Genomic DNA, 23,211 nt, shown 5'->3' on the forward strand with positions numbered 1-23,211 from the left:
GTGGACTATTAATAAAATGACTCATTAAATGTTTTTGGCATATGAAGGAAATAGTGACACATTTTTGTAGCGAATTATTAAAGTTTAATTTAAAAATATAAAAATTAAAGTTGATGCACAAATGGCTAATGAGGCACATAATGGCATTTAAAGGCAATGCTGACGATTCTGGGGAACTGCTGTTCTCTCTGGTTTGTTTACATTAAGAAACACTGCGTCTTTTAAGGTGGAACTGTATGTTTGAGGGTGAAAACAACTGTACATTGGCAAAGTTTTTATTCACTGTTTCAATTACCACAGAATCTCATTTGTAACTTGAGTTGTTTAGTTTTTTAGTCTGTTTACTTTCATGCAGGTATCCTGAATTTGGAGTCATTTCCACCTTAAGTAATCTGAAACAACAAAAATAAGTCAGTATTACCCATGCATGGCATGTTTTCATGGTTTTTCAATGTTTAGAAGTCGACTAAACATCTCCAGATGCAGTTTCCCTGTCATGAGCAGAGAGAGAAAGCCTAATGTACCAGGCCGAGACCTTTTTTATTTATTTATTTTTAATAAATATATACGTGTACTGACACTAGGACTTCGTAAAAACATCAGACACGTTCTAATCCGCAAACAGACTGCAGAGCAAGCAAATGGTAAGGAAAAATCCTCTGAATTTTTATAAACAGTTTTTTTTTTAGTTACAATTGTGAATATTGTCTTGTGTGTGACAGTAAACTGTGTTCACTATAACACAACAAAGAGCCAAATAACACCTCAAATCCACAATGCCAATTACTTACAGATATGCAAATCTTCACAGTCCCCTAATGTAATCACTGAAAACCAGGGGGTAGATCTTAAACGGGCTGTGCATTCCTCAGCCTAAAACATCACAGAACTAGATTTGTTTTGCAAGGAAGGAGAAAATCCTTAAATCAAGAATGAAAAAGGGGAGTGTTACTAAGTGATTTTTTAAAAGGGTGTGTAATATGACTATTTGAACATGCTGGAGAACCATGCATTCTTTATTTACTGTGTCAAATAAGTGTTAATTTAGATTCTTAGAAATAAAGAAGGCCCAATAATTAATCTGTGATATGCTGAGGTTTCCAAAACAGAGATTTCTATATACGCACTTCCTTTTTCAGAAATCAGAACAGTGCAGGGAGGAACATGTAGTCAAATGTTGAAATGAAATTCAAATCACATGTAGCTACATTTTTCTAGGGCTTTCTGTTGTAATCTGGCATCTGTTCTAAAACCTGACTGTCCTCGAAACCATGTTCCTTGCTATCGTCCTCCTCCTGCTGCTCGTTCTGAAGCTGCCTTGAGAGCAGAAACGCTTTTGGGGAAATATCATAATCCTTCAATCTCTTCGATTTCCTTTTCTTTTTCTCGACGAGCTTCTGCTTGCGGATCTCTGCTAACATGTCCAGCTGATCTTGAGTTAGTCCTGCAGAGCTGGTGCTGGCTGACTGAGTGTCTCTCGAACATTCTTTATAGTCCTTAATCTGTTTGTGAAGAGCATCGTGATCAATATCAAACCATAAAGGTTTCTTCTTGTCCAGAGCTTCTACAGATTGGAACCTGTGAGAAAAGAAACAAGTCGCTTTTCATTTCCTGTGTCTCATATCTAAATAATTGTATTTAATGCCACATTTTTATTCACACTTGGCAACATACAGTTCTGTGCAAAATGTTAGGCACCTGAGAAATGAGATTTATTGAGTGGTTTTTCTTATTTTTAGCAGCAAGAATTTATTCGCTCAAAAAAAAAAATTAGTCAAATAAGTAGTGATATTCTGGATGTAAATGTGTTTGTTTAACCCTTTCCGAATCTCCCGTCATGGCAATCTATTTTTTTAGATATTTTTTTCTCATCCAATCCAAGTTTAAATATTAAATAAATATTCCATTACGTTAGAATCAACTGTGCTGTTTATATTTAACAAATCACACAATCAAGCGGAAAACAAACTTTTCTTCTCACTCGCTCACAACCCATCTACTGCATTTTAGGGATTAAAAAGCTTTTTAATGTATTTCTTCATTCATTATCTGGAACCGCTTATCCAGTTCAGGGTCGCGGTGGGTCCAGAGCCTACCTGGAATCATTGGGTGCAAGGCAGGAATGCACCCTGGAGGGGGCGCCAGTCCTTCACAGGGCAACACACACACATTCACTCACACCTACAGACACTTTTGAGTCACCAATCCACCTACCAACGTATGTTTTTGGACTGTGGGAGGAAACCGGAGCACCCAGAGGAAACCCACGTGGACACGGGGAAAACACACCACACTCCTCACAGACAGTCACCCGGAGCGGGAATCGAACCCACAACCTCCAGGTCCCTGGAGCTGTGTGACTGTGACACTACCTGCTGCGCCACCGTGCCACCCTTTAATGCATTTATGTTTTATTTTATTCTACTTATATAATTTTATCACCACACTTATTGAGAAGAAAAAATTATGATTAATTATTATAATTAATTTAATTATTAATATTAATTTTACCTTCGGTGTCCAAGACTTGCAGAGTACTGTAAATGTCTGTGTGTTATATATAATTCCAATGCTAATCGGCATACGTATCAGCTTGGAATCTGGTTCCAATGTTTGCAGTGTTTTAACAAAGATTGCCACCTAAATATTTTCAAACTTCCAAAATCGTTCAGATGTGTTTGGTGTGAAATCTGCCTTTTTATAGAAGTGTACAGAGACAGAGAAAACTCTCAACTTGTATACTGGCATAAAAGTGGTGGTGCACCTTTCTGCCATGCAGAGCTGCTGCACAAAAATGCATTCCACACAGTTTCAGCTGCAAATGTGACACAGTTATGTCAAACACTGAATTCTTACTCAGTCTCATTTCCATCATGATGTAGATTTGCTGAATCTTCTCTCTGGCCATAATCTGCAATCTCCAAAAGTTTTTCAACCTGAAACCAAGAAAATATAACAGAACTAAAATGTTTTAGAGGCCATTCCTAATATTAATGTGTTGTACTAAGCTGCCAAATATATTACACATAAATGTAGCTACCTCTTGCAGAGCAGCATATTTTTTATCTCTGACAAAAACTAAAGGAGGGACGTTGCTCAGGATCTGTAGTGACATGAGAAGATATCTGAAATGTCCAAACAACAGTTCGAGTTAGTTCCCTCTTGACAACAGACAAGAATTTAATTAATAGTTGTTAATATATAATAACACCTTATACGAGGGGCACATTTGTCCAGAAGCTGCTGAATTTTGCTGTCTCTGTCAGCTGAACAAGTCGTCTTCCAGTAGATTCGACAATAAGTTAAATCTGCTGTAAACAAAACCTTGCATAGAGAAACAGAAAAGTGTGGTCCAGGTTATATTCAGAAGTCAATCCCAATAAAAATAAATAAATAAATAACAAAGCTAATCTGTGTCTTACTTGAGTAATTTCCACACTGTAACTGAGGATATCTGGGTTGACCTCGGGAGAAGCCAGCAGGTCTGAAACTGCTTTATAGACGATAATGTTCAGTGTTCGCACTCGCTGACTGACTTCCTGTTTCTTTTTCTTGACTGGGGTCAAAAAGCCAGACTGAGCAGTGGGTAAAGGCTGAAAAGACATAATATAAGACACAATTACTGGACTGGTTAGCTATGTTCAGTTTTAAATGTATTAGCAACTGAAAATGTAATGGAATTAATTTATTAGGTGTGCAAATATGTTTTAAAGCACCCCACTCTCTTCCTACTGGCAGCCACTATAATTTCAATTGTTCCAATCCTACAGCTACATCCTAAGGTTGCTGTGTCCGTTTATGATCTGATCAGCAACCAGCTGCCCTTAACGAATATGGTTAATCATTGAGCCCATCACATGAGTACCCAGACCACCCACTGCATCACTAGCTCTTCACAGGGGTCATCAGGTAGGCACCTGCCCGCGTCGGTGTTTCACTGAGTTAAGCCCATGACACCTCCAGAAGTCTCAGCAGTGAACTCTGGTGTCCCAAACACACCCCCCTCCAAGCCAGCTTTACAGTCCTACCTTACCCTTAAGTATCAACAACCATAAATCCACACTGGCCTCCCTGGTGACTATGGCTGTACTTAGCCCCACTGGCACCGTTAATGCATGCTCAGTGCCACCAGTTCCATGTGAACTTTACGTGCTACATCACCAACACCAACCACAACAACAGCACCTCTACGGTGCATTTTCCCAACTAGTCTGTGTTCTCCTTATCCACAACCACTGACTAAACCTTTCTGTTAACTCCTTCACAGCTGTCTTTAGTTTCCGGCCCCTGATGCCGAACTGCACAAGCAGGGATGTGGCAGACTTGGCTACAAATCCCCTCACACCTATCTCCACCGGTTTTACATGTGCCTGCCACCCACATATCTGGCCTCAGTGTAGTTAATGCAATGCACTCTGGGACCTGCTGGGTTTTTGTTTTTTTTTACCTACGTCCACCAGCAATTTCTAATCTCATGTTTACCTCTAAGTGTCTGCTGTCCAAAAAACATGCTAAAACCTTTAGCACCTGATCATGTCTCCATGTATACCTCCCCTGTGACAAACTAACCTTACAAGCTGATAGAATGCTTTGTCTACTGCATCCTAAAATGGAACTATTAATTCTATGAAATAAATCTTTTTACTTTCAGGGTACAGCACCATATCTGGCCTCAGTGTAGTAATAAAAATGACAACTGTCATTTTATTCAGAAAAAAATAACCAAAATTAAGTAGCAATATGCTAATTTCACAAACAGTAAAATCAAATAACCATGTTTGCATCACCTAATCCAAACTTGCACATACATTTGGATACAAAATTAACCCAAGAACAGAACAAATAAATCATTTTGCTGTGCTTTTTCTTTGATGGAACTCATAACTGCTGCAGTGAAGTTAAAATAATTTTTAGATCATTTTTGTTATAAAATGACAATTGTCGTTTATAATACTACACAACAGTGACTATAAAATGACAAAAAAGCAGAAGAATGCTTGAATTTTTAAGCACAATAATACACCACACAATGCTTTAAAACACATTTTTGTATTGTACAAAATAAAAAAAATATACTGTTTTAATTTATATCATTTGTATCTTTTCCACCTTAATGCAAATGGTATATCAAAACAATAACTACCAACTCATATGTACTATACACATGTCTTCTGGGTATTTATATGAAATGCTAATGATGGCAAAATACTGCAAAATCTGAAGAAAGACATTTGTGAAAATCCAGCCAAATCATATAAAGGCATCACACCAAGTAACTCTTTTGTGGAAAAGCTTTCTCTGATGTAGCTTTCAGATGTAAGAATCCACCCACTAAACATGTCCGTAAATGACTGAAAATATCTCTGACAATGTTTGTTTCACATCAAACCCTCTCCGTATAACTGTTTACATCCAAAAGATTAAATTAGGCAGAAAATTTGAAAATAAGAAGAATTTCCCCTTTAATCAGTAAATGTAAAAATCAGGAACCCATTCTTTGGATGAGCAGGTTTTCTTCATAGTGGCTCTTACCTGGACACTTTCATACCACCTCTTCTTCCTGTTTAAAGAAATCAGGGTGAAAGACAGTTAAAATTTCACTCTTTTCTTTTAATTATGACTTAACATCTCATAATAATGGCAGCGTTTAATTTTATTAGTATAGACTTAGTATGTCATAATAATTAGGTCTCTCATAATGGCTTACTGCCTCATTATTATGTCTTGATATTTCAAAATTGTGATTGTATTACATCCATTATTCATATTCTCATCAGCCATTGTAACCTGTTCAGGGTCATGCTGGGGACAATGCCTAACCATAATCATTTATCCATCACACACACACACACATAGTCATTCACAATTATAGGCAATTTTACAGAGCCTGTCCATCTACCAGCATATGTTTTTGAACTGTGAAAGAAAACCTGAGCCCCCAGGGAGACAAGAAGAACACACGAAACCCCTCACAAACAGTGACCTGAGGTGGGGTTTGAATCCACCGCCCCAGGATGAGGGAGCTGTGGGAAAAATACTGTATTGTGCCACTGTGCTGCCTTCAATTACAATGATCACCTTGCAGTTAATGATAATAACTCAGCATCTTGGGCACGGTGGCGCAGCAGGTAGTTTTGCAGTCACACAGCTCCAGGATCCTGGAGGTTGTGGGTTTGAGTCCCGCTCCGGGTGACTGTCTGTGAGGTGTTTGATGTGTTCTCCCCGTGTCCACCATGTGGGTTTCCTCCGGGCGACTGTCTGTGAGGAGTGTGGTGTGTTCTCCCTGTGTCTGTGTGGGTTTCCTCCAGGTGATTGTCTGTGAAGAATGTAGTGTGTTCTAGTGATGTGTTGGTTGCGAACGAACCGGTTCAAAGAGCCGGCTCTTGTAAGTGAACGATGAGAGCTGGTTCCCGTCTAAGACCGAGCCATTTTTTTTCTAAGGCTTGTCATTCAACCAATCAGAGAACAACAAGGTGTTTTTTATTAAGGTGTTTAAATAAAAATCTAGTTATTTATACAATTGAATGTGTGAGTGCAATCAGTGAGTTCTTACAAGACAGCCATAAAACAATTGGCCATTGCAACACTATTTATTATTTTTAATATTGAACAATAATGTTTTGTCCATATAGTCATGTAAAATGTAGATAATATTGTTCTGTACCAGTGGAAAAGTGGTAAAACAAAGAGCCATTTAGGAGCCGAAAGAGCTGGCTCTTTATGTAGAGCCGAGCCAAAAGAGCCGGCTCCCCAAAAAGAGCCGAAATTCCCATCACTAGTGTGTTCTCCCCGTGTCTGCGTGGGTTTCCTCCGGGTGACTGTCTGTGAGGACTGTGGTGTGTTCTCCCCGTGTCCGTGTGGGTTTCCTATGGGTGCTCCTGTTTCCTCCCACGGTCCAAAAACACATGTTGGTAAGTGTATTGGCGACTCAAAAGTGTCCGTAAGTGTGTGCGTGTCGCCCTCTGAAGGACTGGCACCCCCTCCATGGTTTGTTCCTGCCTTGTGCCCAGTGATTCTGGGTAGGCGCCGGACCCACCCCGACCCTGAACTGGATAAGAGCTTACAGACAATGATTGAATGAATGAATAAACTCTGCATCTCACATGACTTAGGAGCTCATGATAATTAGGTTTCGGTATTAATTAAATTCATTAGAGCATTTATTCTCATTATTACGACTTCCTAATAATAACACAGAACAACCAAAAACATTAAGTCCACTGATGGTTGAACTGAACAAAGCAGGTTATTTCCTTACGGTGCCATCTGTAAGAAGGTGAGATGTACCTTGAACGATCACTGGATCAGGAACACACTACACTCCATACTACATACAGGAGCACTTTATAATTACAGACTGTAGTCCATCTGTTTCTCTGCATACTTTCTTATTCCCATCTCATGCCGCTCTTCAATGGTGAAATGCTCAGAATATAGCAGTTTAGTGCTCAGCACATTTTAAAACACTTCATTAGCTTTTATTAACGTCCAAACTTACTTCTTTTTGTTGATCATCTTCATCAGTAAATCCCGGTTAAGAAGCGCGGAGCTGTGGATATTCGCTGCTCCGAGTTTAACCGACATTTCCGCAGACTTTCTCGCCTTTTGGTTTAGTGGTGTCTGCAGGTTTACTTTACATAATGTTGACACAAACCCGCTAACACTTCGAGACAGTAAACATTTACAAGTCCAGTAATGACCGTTAAGAGCCAACATTGTTATAATCTGTGTGAACACGCTAGCCGCTGTCTAACTGCGAGGGGATACAGACACACGACGGCCGCGTCCCAAATCTCCGTGTTTTGAACCAAGCACTATTTCAGGGGCATGTTTTTAAACGTCGCTGAAGTGTGCACTAAGCCTAACTTAGAGCCACATTTAGGACAGGCCCACTCTAATCAGTACAGCAAGGGAGAAGTAAGCGATGCCAGATAAGGGTCATTGTAAAATTCATCGTTACATTTGGAACCGCACTTTCAACACATTTTACGTGAAGATTATACAATTAGAAATGTATAGTTAAAAACAAGAGTTATCGGACACTGGCTATTTTGTAAAGACTTTAAAAATAGTTAATAAACGCACCATACTCCGATAAGCCATCACATTATGATCACCTACGTTTCTACATTGACGTTCCACTCTCTCAGCTCCACTGACCACACAGAAGGCCAGTGTAGTTCCATAAAGAACTGTTACTATTCACTCTGTTTCCCTCCTTACACCCTGTTCCTCTATGGAGTGCTGCAGTTATAGAGATGTGGTGGTTAGTGTGTGTTACACCTTTAACATTATCTTGATTTTCTTTTCTATTGTGAAGCAATTTGGTCAACATTTGCTGTCTTTTAAATGTGCTTTATAAATAAAGCTGTCTTGTTTTGGTATGAGTGGATCAGACGCATCAGTGCTGCTGGAGTTATTCAAAACTATGTCAACTCACTGTCTAATGTTAGGCTCACATACCTTGTTGGTCCACTGTGTAGATGTAAAATCAGAGACAGTGGCTCATCTGTTGCTGCACAGTTTGTGTTGGGTGTCCTAGTCCTTAATTAGTGTTCACTGGACACTGCCCACAGGACACTGTTGGTTGGATATTTTTGATTAGTGGTCTTTTCTCAGTCCAGAAGTGAGACCGAGGGATTTAAAAACTCCAGGAGCACTGCTGTGTCTGATCCACACCTACCAGCACAACATACAATAAAACACTACCACTGCGTCAGTGTCATTGCAGAGCCAAGAACAGTCCACCACCCAAATCATATCTGCTACATATTGGTCCTGATCATTTAAAGAACAGGGTGAAAGGGGGTTAACCAGGTATGCAAAGCAACACATGGACACTAGTGAGTAATTGTAGAACTAGTATGCTCCTGTCTGGTCAGTGGAGCTGATAGAATTGACAGTGAGTTTAGAAACAAGGAGGGGTGTTCCTACAATAGTGCAGTTTCTGCTGTACTGAGCCTGGAGTAGCAGCAACAGAAGCTCTGCCCTCCCCATTACAGGTCAGTGAAATATCACAGTGAAGCTTATTTTGAAGCTGTAGATTTAATGTATTAATACTATATACAGTTCCTTTAAAAGAGCTAAGGAATCCTCCAGACTCTGCCACAAGTCAAAAGTCAACTAGACAGACAGGTGTACTCAGCAGATGTGTACAACTTGGGTCATTTGAATGAGATTTAGGAGTAAATGAAAGACAAGGCAAATGGGATATTTATTAAAAAAAAAAAATAAGTCTGTATTTGTGGAACCTGCACATACTGACTACCTGGCACGTTTTTCCAACTAACTTTATAATAGAAATATTGCCACATATTTTCTTGTAAGTCTGTGTTTCTTCACTCACCCCATCATCCGGAGATAGCCATTTATTTTTGGAGACAAACTTGCACTTTTTGGGTGCCTAAGATGACTCTCTTCCATCTTCGTAATTTCAAATTGATGCTAGCTGGTAAAATTTGCTGTTAGCGTTCTCCACCTGGATGGTGGCACGGTGGCGCAGCAGTTGTGGGTTCAAGTCCCGGTTCAAGCTGTGGGTAACTGTTTGGTGTGTTCTCCCTGTGTCTGCGTGGGTTTCCTCCCACAGTTCATAAACACACGTTGGTAGGTGGACTGGCGACTCAAAAGTGTCCGTAGGTGTGTGTGTGTGAGTGAATGTGTCGCACTGTAAAGGACTGGCACCCCTCTAGGGTGCGATCCCGCCTTGTGCCCAGTGATTCTGGGTAGGCTCCGGACGCACTGCAACCCTGAACTGGATAAGCAGTATTAGACTGTGAATGAATGTTCTCCTCCAAGCATGCTGAGCTTTCTATTTCAGCATGTAACCTTAACCTTCTTAGACTCACCCTAACATTTTAATGACTTAACAAAATATAAATATCTTGAGGTACTTTTGCAAGGTGAAAGGGGGAAAAAAATGTAAAAATTGTGTAGATTCTCTGACAAACTTATTTTTCTGATAGGCACAACTCTACTAAGGTTTTTTTTTTGCACTTGATGTTGGAACATTCTTGTATGGATCAGTAGATTAGTTATTCATGTTGGATTTTTCTGGACCACAAATAACTCATCCCAAAACAAAGAGATGGAGTTCCATCCCACAAGAGTATACACTCTACACCCAAAGCTGGGGGCCTGATACACCTCTAGCCAACAACTGGAATAGGGCAAGGTTACATTAAGAGCCTATTATCATAGTATAAACCCTGTTTCTGAAGGACTTTTTTTTTGGTAAAATGTAATAAAATCAAGAATTGTTTATTTTAAATTCCCTTGAAACTCTTATTTAACTGATAGGTGTACAAAGAAATGATTTCAGATTTTCTAGGTGACCATATTGGTTGTGACTTTTAACGATATATATAACAATGCATGCAAAATAAAACATTAGGGACAATGCAAAATAGGAGTTAAATTTTTATAGAATCTTTAGGTTACACTTTAAAAAATTCAAATAGTCAAAACAACAAAACTAGAATTAAAGAAATATATAAAAGGGAGAAGCCAAAGATGGGTCATGTGTTGCATTGTTTTAACAGTTTGAAGTTATAATTTTTATATATATATATATATATATATATATAAATAAATCTAGATGTCCATATCTTGAAATGACTGAGGGAATACAGGTAAATCCAAAACAACTGCTGAATATGTGAATTCATTACATGAGAATCCACCTTGCTACTGTGACAAATGTAGTCACAGTGGCTTAGGAGGCCATCTGAAAATCACTGCATTTAACACAGTCCGCTGCTGCATCAAGAAATGCAACCTTAAACTGATACACAACGAGAATGGCATACATCTGTTGTTTGCAGAGAAACGGCTGGGTTCTCCGGCCTCAAGCTCAACTCAGATGGTCTAAAAGACATCGGAAACCTGTGTGCTCTGGCCAGCTGCATTTCAAGAACAGACATCAATTATCAGTGCTAAGGACACAAGGGACCATCCAGACTGTTATCAACCGTAGGTGCCAAACCCAACTTCTCTCATTGAATGGGTGACTTGCACGTGATAAAGTACAATTGATCTGGAGACTTATATTAGGATTTTAGAGAGACATTATGCCATCAAGGTCACATTTTCCTGGGTAGCCTGTTGTTATTCCTGCAAGATGCTGCTACAACAGCCCAGTATTTACAAGCACTGGTCATAAAATCATTGGTTGTCTGTTATAATCATCAAATTAAATTCTGTGTGTGATGAATGAGTATAATATACAAGTTTCACTTTTTGAATGGAATTACTGAAATAAATCTTTTTCACCATATTCTAATTTTACACCTGTATAGGGTGCCTGTTCTTGACTGCTCTCTCCTATGGCATGACGTGAAGTGAAGAAACAGACAACAGCATCCACGAACCCATGTTGGGCAGCTGAAGATTTTATCAAGCAAGAATGGGCAACAAATACACTTGCAAAATGGCAACAATTAGTATTCCAAATGATTCAAATGTAGAAATAAACGTATGGTGATGTAAGGTGTAAACAAACCCCTGTCGAAACTGTGTTTTTTGCAGGCATCAAATTCAAAATATGATTATAACCCACAAAAATACAAATCAAGTTGTCTAGTGAAAACCAACTTTCTAGAAATGAGGTCTGGCTGAATTCAACATCTAAGAGGGTGTACAAACATTTGGATATGTATTCTCTGTTAGATATAAAAAAAAAAATTAAAAAAAAATAGAGGGTGGGGCAAAACTGCAGATTATACTGATCAAACTGTAACATTACAACCACCTCCTTTTTCTACACTTGTGTCCATTATCTCTGCATCACTGACCACTGACTAACACTCTGTAGTTCTTCAATTCCAGAAAGTAGTCCACCTGTTGTTACTTTGTTTGTCCGCTTTCAGCCTCTTCTTCAGTGGACAGGACCCCCACAGGGCAGGTATGATTTGGGTGGTGGATCATTCTCCATGCTGTAGTGACACTGAAATGGTGACGGTGTGTTAGAGTGCTGTGCTGGTCCAAGGGGATCAGACACAGCAGGGCTGCTGGAGTTTTTTTTTTTAACCCCTCAGTGTCACTGCTGGACTGAGAAAAGTCTACTAGCCAAAAAAATCCAGCCAAAAGCTTCCAGTGACCACTAATGAAGGAAGACCAACAGAAACTGTACCGCAATAGATGAGCTATTGTCTTTACATCTACACGGTGGACCAACAAAATAGGTGGGTTTACTAGAGTGGACAATGAGTGGGCAGTGTTTGAAAATTCCAGCAGCACTTAAGCATCTGATTCACACAAAACAGCACAACACACATCACCAGCCCATCAGTGTCATTGCAGTGCTGAGAATGATCCACCACCCAAATCATACCTGCTCTGTGGTCGTCCTGTGGGGTTCCTGACCATTGAAGAACAGGGTGAAAAGGAGGTAAAAATAGTATGCAGACAAAAAGATGGATTTCAGAAATTAAAGAGCAATAAGTCCCCCTGTAGTGTCAATGGAGCAGAGAGAAATGGACAATATATGTAAAAACAAAGAGGTGGTCATAATCTTATGGTTGATCAGTGTATGTATGGCTTTTAAGGTATGTTTTGAATACCACAGTCGAATCTCTCAAACACTAACCTGCATAAAAAAAAACCCATAAATAATAATGACGGGAAACAAAAGCAAGATAAACTGCAACACACAATTAAACTACTTAAAATAAATAAATAAAAAGTAATTATTGTATGATACTTGGCTAGCAAGTTGCTCTTTTATTAACATTACACTACATATGAAACATTAATATTGTGCTACAAGCCACTCCGGGATATTTCGGGTTAAATCTGATTTATTCCTCAACAGATGCAAGTTTTTACTGGGTATTGGATTGATGCCATCGAAAGCAAATTGTAATTGTCTCACAATTATTAACTGTCTAAGTATGTAATTATTCATCACAATGCAACCAAAAGCATTTAAGTGAACCACTTTAGTAGATAAATAATGTTTCATATGAAATAAAAAATACATTATGTAATGTTTACAATACTCTTCAATTTGATTATTTCAAGAATTTTAAGATGTGCCCTACCCACTTCATCGCATTTAACAGATGGTCCTCAACGTACTCAATTGTAAGAACCATCACACAATATGTATTCAAAAATGGGAAACAAAAAAAAAATCCCAAAGATTTTATCATTTCAATAGAACATTAATGGTATTAAAATCAAAACAAATTTGCCTATTAGTATACAGCTCCGTACACTTGACTCAAAGGTACTAAAAAGTAAACTTTACTTTCATATATAACTATTTCACCGCAGACTTGCAAAAATGAATACATACAAGTCCCCCATTAATTCAACTGACATAAAAATGTACAAAAGGGAAAAAAAAAATCCACAGTAGGTTTTTTTTTTTTGAAGGAATAGCTAGCTATGTAAAAAATTACTTTAACATCATAGAGGTGCAAACTATTTACAAACTGGCTTGATATTAAGTAATATCATAAAAGGTGTCCAAACAATAACTTCTCTCTAATTTCTTGGATACTCTCAATGAGACAAACACAGAGACTCAGGAATATTTGTCAACATGTAAATCAGGGGCGGGGTCATTTCCCATTTCAGATGTCCCGCCTAGAGTTTTGATTTCCCAACTATAATATACTCCAGGTAATTATGAAGGTCTTTCTGGCTTCAACTGGATGAGCTGGAACATGGAGAACAAATGGTATATGAACTCTCTTCAAACAAACTTGAGTTTGAGACTCCAATATAGGTAATTTTGACTTGAAAAGGGTTTACAGTTTGAACAAACTTACAGAAATACAGTATAAATCTCATTATGATTTGTCCTCAGATTTGAAAACAGGAGCCACCTCTGGAATGAGAAGGTCATGTTTCAAGTTATTCACCTCAATCATGTTAAAGCCAAGAAGTACCGCCGTCTTCTTTTTTTGGATTGCTTTCATACACCTTGTACGCCTGGCACTGAAATGAAAGAGTACGTCAGCCTTGTTTAACCACAAACGTTTAGCAAGGACTTGTGTCTCAATTCTTGACGGATAGGGCTTAAGGTGAAAGTAATTTGTGAGGAACTCTTTCCTTTCGTCAAAAGATCGCTTGTCAAATCCTGTTGGGTCCAGCTCAAGTTTAACTGAGGCAAGAGACATGTTGCTCCCCTTGACATTTTTCTCGGTAGAACTCCCAGTCTTTGGCTTGCCACTATCTCCCTTCTGTAGCTGTGAAATCCCTTTCTGTTGGATGGAATTCTGAAGACTTCCATTCAGGTAGACATTTGGGTCTGGATTCAGCTGCCTCTCAAGTTCCTTGACATTCTTCGGTGCACACCGACAGCGTTGTACGTGAATGGAAATGGTCTTGGGGGTCGACTTTTCAGAATACACCCCAAAACAATAGATGCACTTGAAGGCAGGAGACTTCAATATGGCATGAATTGTGGGCACAATGTGGTGCACTGCCTTCAAATGTCCCTCGTAGTCCTCGGAGCTCCGGAGTTTCACCTTGCAAAATGGACAGTCAGTGGGCGTGCTCTTCTGTGTGGGTGGGTATACAGCCTTTGCAGAGTGTGGATACATCTTTATGTAGATCTTCTCTTGTGTACTAGTGATCAGTATAAGGTTGAGCTCTCGGTTGTCCAGCAGGTCTTTGGGGACATCCGTGTTCAAGTTAAATGTGGAAAACACAAGATTTCCTTCATCATCACAGTTAAGTTTGAACTGCTCTTTAATGAAGTCTCTGTTCTTCTTCATTTTCAAGCTGTGGTCTCTGTTAGTGTGTTCCATTATCTGCTTGAAGGAGTAAAACATCAAGGGACAGAACAGGCACTTCAAACCATGCAACAAATGCTGAAAAATCCACTGTTCGGTCAGCAATACATTGCACCTCAAGCATTTGACAGTATGGTTGCTCTGAATCTTGAGAAACGGAGCGAGGACAGCCAACTCGTTGGGTTTAATCAATTTGCGCATGGCCTGCTTTTGGCTTGAAGTTGCTGCCTTGGCTGACGTGTTAGGTGAAACTGCCTCAGAAGGACTGCCAGCTGGAAGTCCATTTTCACTCAGAACCAATGGTGTGTTTTTGACTTGCTGACCAGTCCTCTGCTGGACTGGTGGAACTTGAACTGGTGCCAGAGTGTATGTTGGGACACCATTCACTTTGTTGCCCGTTGGAACGAGCCTGACTGACTGAGAAGCCATAACAGATGATCTGGGAGAAGGCTGATTAACCTGTAGTCTAGGAGTCACCATCATTGGCGGGCGCGCTCCTATTTTCCCTGGAACGTTGACCTGAACCCCTGGTGGCAGAAGCATTTGCTGTGCTGCTTGAGCTTGTGAGAGGTTGGGTATAGTCATGTTCACAGGTACCCGATTTGCGGTGCTCTTAGACATGCTTGGAACCACCATATTCAGAGAGTTAACAACTGTAGACTGCTGATGCTGGGTACCCTGTAGGGTAGACATGCTTGTGCCAGGTACTAAACCTGAAGACGATGGAGACAGAAATAATGGTCTTGATGAAGGGCACAAAAGGGCAGCTGTGTTGGCTGCCCCTGCAAGAAGCATGGTGCCATTTGATTTTGCCTGGGCCTGCTGTAGGAAATTGGGTCTTGCGACCATAAATGGTGCCTGCACTGCTTTGGGTGCCAGGTTTTGGAATTTCTGCTGGTCGGCAAATTTTTGATTGGGCACCTTTTCCCGGATGAATGGCATAATATGCCAAAGCAGATCAATATGCTTTTCTGAGCTCAAAATATGATACAGGAGGTGCTCTATAGTCTCTGCAGGCAACTTACACTCCTTGCAGTAATATTTAGGGGCCGTAATAAAGGCCTTTTTGGTTGAACCAAGGGCCTTCTTTGCATTTTCAATCTTGTGGCCAAAGTAGCGGTTCAGTAATGTAGCATTGTGGTTAACCAAAACATGTTTCTTCATCACATAAAGTAAAGAGTCATGGTAGCCACAGTTCAGGCATGTATACCTATCTTCATCTGTATCAGAAGCTGTGACAGAGGCTCCAACAGTGGCTGTTATAGGAATAGTCTTTAATGGGCGATTGACAGACAGGCTGGGGTTTGAAGCAATGATTTGGCTGGAGGTGGCAGATGGTGGGGATACAATTTTTGGAGGCATACTGTGGAAAAATCTAATGTGCTGCTCTGTGACATCAGGGCGACTAATAAAAGTACATTTGGGGCAGGCAGAGAGGCAGGCGAGATCCATCTCCTCTTCATGGCACCGCTGCACATGACTTCTGAAGGTGTAAAAGGAGCGTGTCGAAAACCAACACAGGTTACAGCACAGTGCCTCAGTGCGATATCGCCACTAGAGAAGGAAAATGAACATGAAGAAGAAGAAGAAAAAAAAGTGAGGACTCAATTTCCTTCTTGTTCACATTTAAACTAACTACAAATGTAATACAGTAATTGAAATATTCTAATATATTGATTTTGAAATAAACCTGGAATTTAGTAAACTTTGAACTACACATGCTATCTATAGAGCAATATTTTCTCAAATAAGAAAGCTTTTGTGAAAGGTAAAATTTTGGCATATGTACAGTAGAGATTGAAAAGAGTATAGAACACAACTTTTTCAAATTTCAAAACTAATTCTTATCCAAAATAAAAATTATTCTGACATAAATACAAGGGTGCAACAGGTAGTGTCCTGTGACCCTAAACTTCATAATCAGTTACAGACAATGGATGAATGAATTAATGAATAGAGGGGGTGCATAGGAAATGTATGTCATTATTTAAAAATATCCTGCATTACAATATTAAAAATTTACAAAATGCGTAAACTCTGAAAAACAGCTTTACTCAAAATTACAGAACAGTAATCACTGTAGCAGCAAAGGAGCTTTTTGATTACCATTTTCAAATGTTAGTAGGGAAAGTAAGGGCCCTTGCTTAGCATGACTTCATCACATTTATGCTTGCGGGACATCACCCAATTCTTACACTGCCCTGGACGGATTACATACCACAAATCTTCCCCACAGTCCGTTAACTGTAGTGGGTTTCTTAATCATGACTCAACACGTGGCCATAACATGATTTTAATATTTACAACTTCAAGCAAGTGCTTTACCTGTTGTGCAATGTGATGAGGCATTTGTGTGACAAGAATCATTTGTTTATCATAAGTGTAATAAACATTAGCATTCATGCCGCAATGAATGAATGAAACACCCTCAAAACCATAATCCTTCCTGCTCCAAAATTAATTGAAACTTTCAAACATTTTTGGGCTGTTTCCCAGAAAAGTTTTAAACTTAGTGCTAGACTATATCCTCCTGTAAATTTGAGGAAAATAAATAAATAAATAAATTTTTAAAAATCACAATTATGTGTAGTCCAGCACTAGGCTTAATCCTTGTGTGGGAACCCAACCTTCTGGGTTCAGTCTTTTCTTAATAAGAAACAGACTCCCATCTGACCCAATCAATTTAAAAACTTTCAAAAACCTTCTTCAAAAGAGAACTTTGGACCTGTTCTCTTGTCTGTTCACACAAAACACACAACAGAGATTAGTCTAACATTTGATGAGTTTTTTTGGTTATTACAGAGTAAGCTGTCTGTCCAGATTCTCTCCGTTTCACCCTGCTCTTATGCCTATTTGTCTTATACAGATGACCAGCATTTTTTGGGGACATGAATGAATTACTGTCACCGCAAAACTTCAGCATTCTTGATAACATGGTTTTATAGGGCCAAATTGTCTTGCAGTATCTGAAAGGGTCATTCCTTCTGCTCTCGTCTGAAGATCCTGCTGTTGCAGGGTTTCAATTATCATGCAGCAGCTCTGCATCTTGCAAAAATAATTATGAGCACTGCTAGATAAATAGGGTTTGTCAGATAAAGATATCAGCACTAGATATCTGATTAGCCCAATAACTAAATTATCCCAAAGTATTCTTTAATTTTCATTTCAGATCTTTTTCAAATTTGACATTTACATATATTATACTGTGATATTTATTTATTCTTGTCTAGATAACATTAAACTGTGAGGAGCAGTGACATAAGTTACATAATAGTGAATTAAGAATACTAAAGACGCATTGCTGCGTCAGAATAGAATCACTTTACCTTTTTTCTCTTTTTGCCAACACTTCCATCTATGAAGTCAACCCATTCTGTGTTGTTGAAACATCCATCACCTGCATCAAATGGTTTGTATTTCTGTGGAAGAAAAAAAAAAACACTGATTAATCCGAGTGGTGTTATGTATTCACACACAATCACATGATTTCTGCATGAAAGATCAATATGCAGGACTGCGTACCTCTACTAGGTCCTGACAGTCCGCCAATGCAATGTCACACAGAATACTTTTCACTCGTTTTCTTGATCTTCTGAGTTTTGCCACATCTTTCACTGGTACTTGATACATTTTCTTGGCCCTGGATGGGACAAAAGGGTCAACCCCTAAAATCAGGAAAGAAAGTGATTTTAGAATCAAAACACACTCAGGATAAATACTGATTTTTGCCTTGTACTCTTAGCTGGAATAGTTCATATTTTTGCACCATTTATCCCTTTTAAAAACATGTGGAAAAAGGGGTACAAGAAGTTAACACTGTACCTCTGGGGTCTTAATGTGTCTGACATGTTTTCATCAAAATATCACTAGGATCAAACACTACAGTACCATTCTTACCCTGTCTAAACAGCCCTGTTCAGAATGACCTGTTACAGCACCTGTTCTTTAAATGAGTATGAACCACAGCTGATGTCACTGCAAGGAGCCCAAGAGAGAGGAGTGAGGAAAAGAAACACTGGTTTTTAATAATTTTCACATTGTTGTCCTTCTTCTCTGTTCTTGTTTTTCCACATTAAACCAGTATACATATTTTCCATGCTTGCTGTGATTATCTTTGTTCTCTCAAATAATCACAGCTCCAACACTGATTGGAAAGACTAAGACAAGGAGGAGGGACAATTTGAAAGTGTCTGCTATCTCTCAAAATCAAATATTATTTTATTCCATGTTTCAAACTTAGGCAGACCACAAAAAACAGATTATTTTCTCTCACAGTTTGTGGTTTGGGATGCACTCCACAGCCCAAAGTTAATGTACTGTTTGGTCAGTTTCTGCACTAATGGTGCAAAGTTTGTGCTATTTTGTTAACTAAAACCAGTTTGATGATTCCCCTGCTGAATTTGTTTGCTTGACATCACAAAGCATTCCTTCAATAAAATGCTGGTGTTACACTGAACCCATTACTGAAAGAGCACAATGAAAATGTTGTTCATAATGTCAAGTGTTTATTTCTTTATTTTATGTTTTTGCTAGACCGCCTACTGGGCCAGCCTAGAAGAGGCATTTTCTCTTACTGACTGACTGATGCCCAACGTCAAAACACACATGCACGTGTAGGAACGTTATTTCGCCTACTGCTGTTAGCATATTTCACAAGGTGGCACTAATACAGTGTTGTTAGTTCAGCCATATTTCACATAGCACTTTTCTGGTAACGAGGTCCGGAACGGTTCCAATTCATGAACTACATTTGGAACCATTCTGTGTGTTCCCGCCAACATAAACTGGTTCGCAAAGCAGAAAAATTGATTAGCAGATGGAACAAAAGTATAAGCATAAATCAGCATAAATCGTGGCTTTGTCCGTGGGCGTGTCGAGATTCAGTAATTCAATAAAGAGCCTAGAACTTCAAATACAGCTTGATCGCCCAGTGGAGCTGGACAGGGCTATTTACAAAAGTTCCATAAAAATAAATAATAGGAAATAAAACATGAACATGCTCCGATTGTGTGTGTTTCTGGAGCTATGTTTGGCGTGCGACACCATGCACATTAGCCAGAGACTCAGTACTGGTTACGTTTCTCTGCTGTTCACAAGTCAGCAGGACATCTAATTAAGTAATTGTAATTCTTAAAATCAACAAAACGTTCTTGGTCTTATTTTGTTCTTTGGTGGTAGATCATGTAGTATTTATTTTTACATAAAACAAACCCTGATGCAGATCAGAAAAACACTGATGCCGGTGTTATATATTATGAAAAATATTTTGTGCTCCTTTTTTCATTTCTGCATTTATTAGTCCCACCCATTATGTTTTCTGTACACACACAATCACATAAAAACCACATGTAAACAAAGACATTGACATAAAGTACCAAAGCTACTCCAGATCTTGCAATGATAAGGGTATGTATTTTGGGCTTTCCTGTTTTTGAAATGCCAGAAAGATCTTTGTGAAATGGGCTACATGGCTAATGGTAGTCCAGCTAAACTTGGCTTTCTTAGTCTTGTTTTTCAGAGCATTGTGTGATTGGTTTTTAAAACTGAAGCAAACCTGTTACCTGTCAATAACATGTGTGCATTATAAAGGCTTCTACAACCCAGTTTCTAGAAGTGTCATGTTTTAGTAAAATTTAATAAAATCAAAAATCTGAACCCATTCCAGTGTCTGAATATTCTTAATAATAATGGTTTTGTTAAATGTTCATTGCTTTTTAAAAGGGGTGTAATTGCATGGTTATGCTATTACATTATCATTATACCATATGAATGGTCTTAAAAATGTATTATCTTCCTGTTTACGTACAATTTAATGCATAAAACCTTTTTTCAGTTTTTACTTAATGTTCTTTAAATGCTCTGATCAGTTGGAGGATGCGCTACTTAAATAGAAATAATTATTAGCAATAATATTTATCGCAGTATGTCTGTGGCAATGTATCGACCACAAAAAATGGTTTTGCAATTTTTCAAGTTGAACTTTTGCATATTTTCCCTTGATACAAGATGTCAGCTGCTCAGCAGTTCATGGTTGCAGTTGTCTGACTCTTTTCTTTATAATGCGCCAGACAATATGATCTAGACTGCTGGCAAGCCAGTCAAACACAGTGTCAATGAATCCAGTGTTTTAGCACATGGAGAATGAACCCTGGCACTGTCTTGCTGACATATTCAAAGAAACATCATCGCCATCTCTAAAAAGCACAACACATGACCTCACAAAAATGGTACTTTCTCATGTGTGTTACCCATGCTGAGGGCAAAATCGGAACCCCGAGGCATGACAAATGTTGGTTACAGAGTTGGTTGCATAAAAATGAGGTTACATTTATATAGCGCATTTCTAATACCCAAGGTCACTTTACACAAGGAGACAATAAAAGAAAAAAAGATGAGGGTACTGTTCTACTTTTAGGCAGTGATTTTCTCTTTTACTTATCAAATACACATGTATTGTTATTCCTGAATCTTTTTTAAAAGACTGTTTTCTACATGCATATGCAAATTAAATTTATGTTTAATTACCAAACTTAACATTGCTTCCCCACCCATGAATTGACAAAAACCAAACCATGGCCCAGAAATCAATGAATGAACTTAATCTCCAGTACTGAAGCGTGTTCGTTAATTGTAAGTACAATGCATTAGATGCATGTTTCCAATATTCTCACCACAGCAGTCCCTGACTGTGATTAATCCAATTTTTTTTAACTCTGTCCAGCCATGGATACACCCCTCAGTCTATTCTGAGATTCTCATTGGCCAATTTTTAGGGAAACGACTGTCAACGTCTATCAAATCTCAGCAGCCAATACGAGTAAAGTGGGTGGAGTGGGGCAGGGGCTTATTGCAGACACGCTCTAAAGCTCAAAATGACTCTGCTTTCTTTATGTTATTGATTTCTTATGCTAAAATCATATAATTTATTTGCAAGGCATATTAAGATACATTTTTGAAGCCTATTAAAAATTTTCTATACTACTGAAGAATACCATAGCCCAGTATGTGTGTGGTATATAATCAGCTTTGAAGAACATTTACTTTTATGGTTATAATATATAAATCTATTCAATATTGAAAACTGAATATGAATCAATCAAATCATATAAACTCTGAACTATTGTTTACACCCAAACAATAGACTGATATTTCAACTACAACAAGAAATCTTTATATTAAAAAAAAATAATAAAAAATGTCACTTCTCAAAGTTTTACCAATTTATTATAAATACATATAATCCAGAGATAACACACACTGTTCTTTCTTTAATGAGTTTTCTGTGTGTGGATGACAAAAACAAGAGGCAATACAGTTTTTTTCCAACATGCTTTACTGTGCCAAAACACAAGCTCTGCAGAAGATGCTAAAATGAAGTGTGTTTCGCTGTAGAGAGAGGATGTGTTTTTAATTAAAAAAAGAAAATCTGCAAAACAATCACTGGGAAAATGAAGCATGAGCTAAAATGATAGCTTTTAGGTCATTAATAACAACTGGCTAAATAGGCGGCAATGAAAATAGATGTTGCTGAATCTGGCACCTTGTTCGAATTTTCTGTTCCACCTTAAATCTTGCAGCTGTTGCATTTCATTCTTAAGCTTGAACGGGTCAGTTGGATGAAGCTGACACCGATTAAATTGTTTCAGAACGTGATGACAAATGAATCAAGTAGATAGCGTTAACCCTACAAAATTGTGCGTCAACATTGGACGTTGAATATTTAAAACAAATAGGAGGGCGAAACCGTTTGCACTCCACTAAATTCTCACATCTGAGCTTGTGTATGGCGGAGTCTGCTTTAAAGAGACTATTAACGAGGCTGAAATTGGGTGCCTACTCGAATTTTCCTTTCCACCTTAAACGGAGGCGCCAGAATGTGAATGCTGCACCATTTAAGGTGGAATGGAAAATTCGAGAAAAAGAGCAATCGAATGAGAAGGCATTTTCAGCCGTACAGACGAAGAAGAATAGGCTTATTTCAGCCATAATTGTTTTTGCTGGGTTTGTAATAATTTTAAAAAATGAAAGAACAGGAACCTGTTAGTCAGTTATTTCAGCTCTCTGGAGGTAAAAAGCTACCTTAAGCTCTCCCGGGCAGAAGGCGGTCAGAAGCGGCTCTTTCCGTTGTTGTCCGTCAGTGGGGAAAGGTAAAGCAGCATTTCCAGTACGAAGCCTTGCCTTAGCGCTATGGTGTTTCTTGCTTTATTTTGAGCCCTCAGCAGCGGAATATCTGTCTGTCTTTTGTCTGCACTTCAGCGAAACATCGCCATAGTCCTGCTGGATAACATGGCGGGCAGGAAGAAGGGAAGTGACGACATTCATTTGCATGTTCGAGTGAGAATCTACCATTGAGAGCTACCGGGGGCGGGGTTTAATAATAATGGAAATTTTTAGTATTATGTCGATGGCCTTGGTGTAGGTCAACACTGTCCTACCTGTGACCCACATGGTCACCCTCTGTGGTCAGAAC

General features: G+C 38.8%; 2 protein-coding genes across 2 annotated transcripts; both read right to left on the minus strand.

Moving 5' to 3' along the window:
• Window positions 1-102: 102 nt before the first annotated feature.
• Window positions 103-7,820, minus strand: rbfa (ribosome binding factor A). The gene is made up of 7 exons (XM_066682762.1): window positions 7,499-7,820; window positions 5,533-5,560; window positions 3,423-3,593; window positions 3,212-3,324; window positions 3,041-3,125; window positions 2,857-2,936; window positions 103-1,578 (listed from the first exon to the last, which is right to left on the minus strand). The coding sequence occupies exons 1-7, from the start codon at window positions 7,714-7,716 to the stop codon at window positions 1,215-1,217; spliced, it is 1,059 nt and encodes a 352-aa protein (XP_066538859.1). The 5' UTR covers window positions 7,717-7,820; the 3' UTR covers window positions 103-1,214.
• A 3,416-nt stretch (window positions 7,821-11,236) lies between these two features.
• adnp2a (ADNP homeobox 2a) lies at window positions 11,237-23,021 on the minus strand. The gene is made up of 4 exons (XM_066682761.1): window positions 22,821-23,021; window positions 18,264-18,406; window positions 18,068-18,160; window positions 11,237-16,295 (listed from the first exon to the last, which is right to left on the minus strand). The coding sequence occupies exons 2-4, from the start codon at window positions 18,369-18,371 to the stop codon at window positions 13,794-13,796; spliced, it is 2,703 nt and encodes a 900-aa protein (XP_066538858.1). The 5' UTR covers window positions 18,372-18,406; window positions 22,821-23,021; the 3' UTR covers window positions 11,237-13,793.
• Window positions 23,022-23,211: the final 190 nt, after the last annotated feature.

This window comes from Hoplias malabaricus, chromosome 10 (genome assembly GCF_029633855.1).
Source record: "Hoplias malabaricus isolate fHopMal1 chromosome 10, fHopMal1.hap1, whole genome shotgun sequence".
Taxonomy (NCBI): Eukaryota; Metazoa; Chordata; class Actinopteri; order Characiformes; family Erythrinidae; genus Hoplias; species Hoplias malabaricus.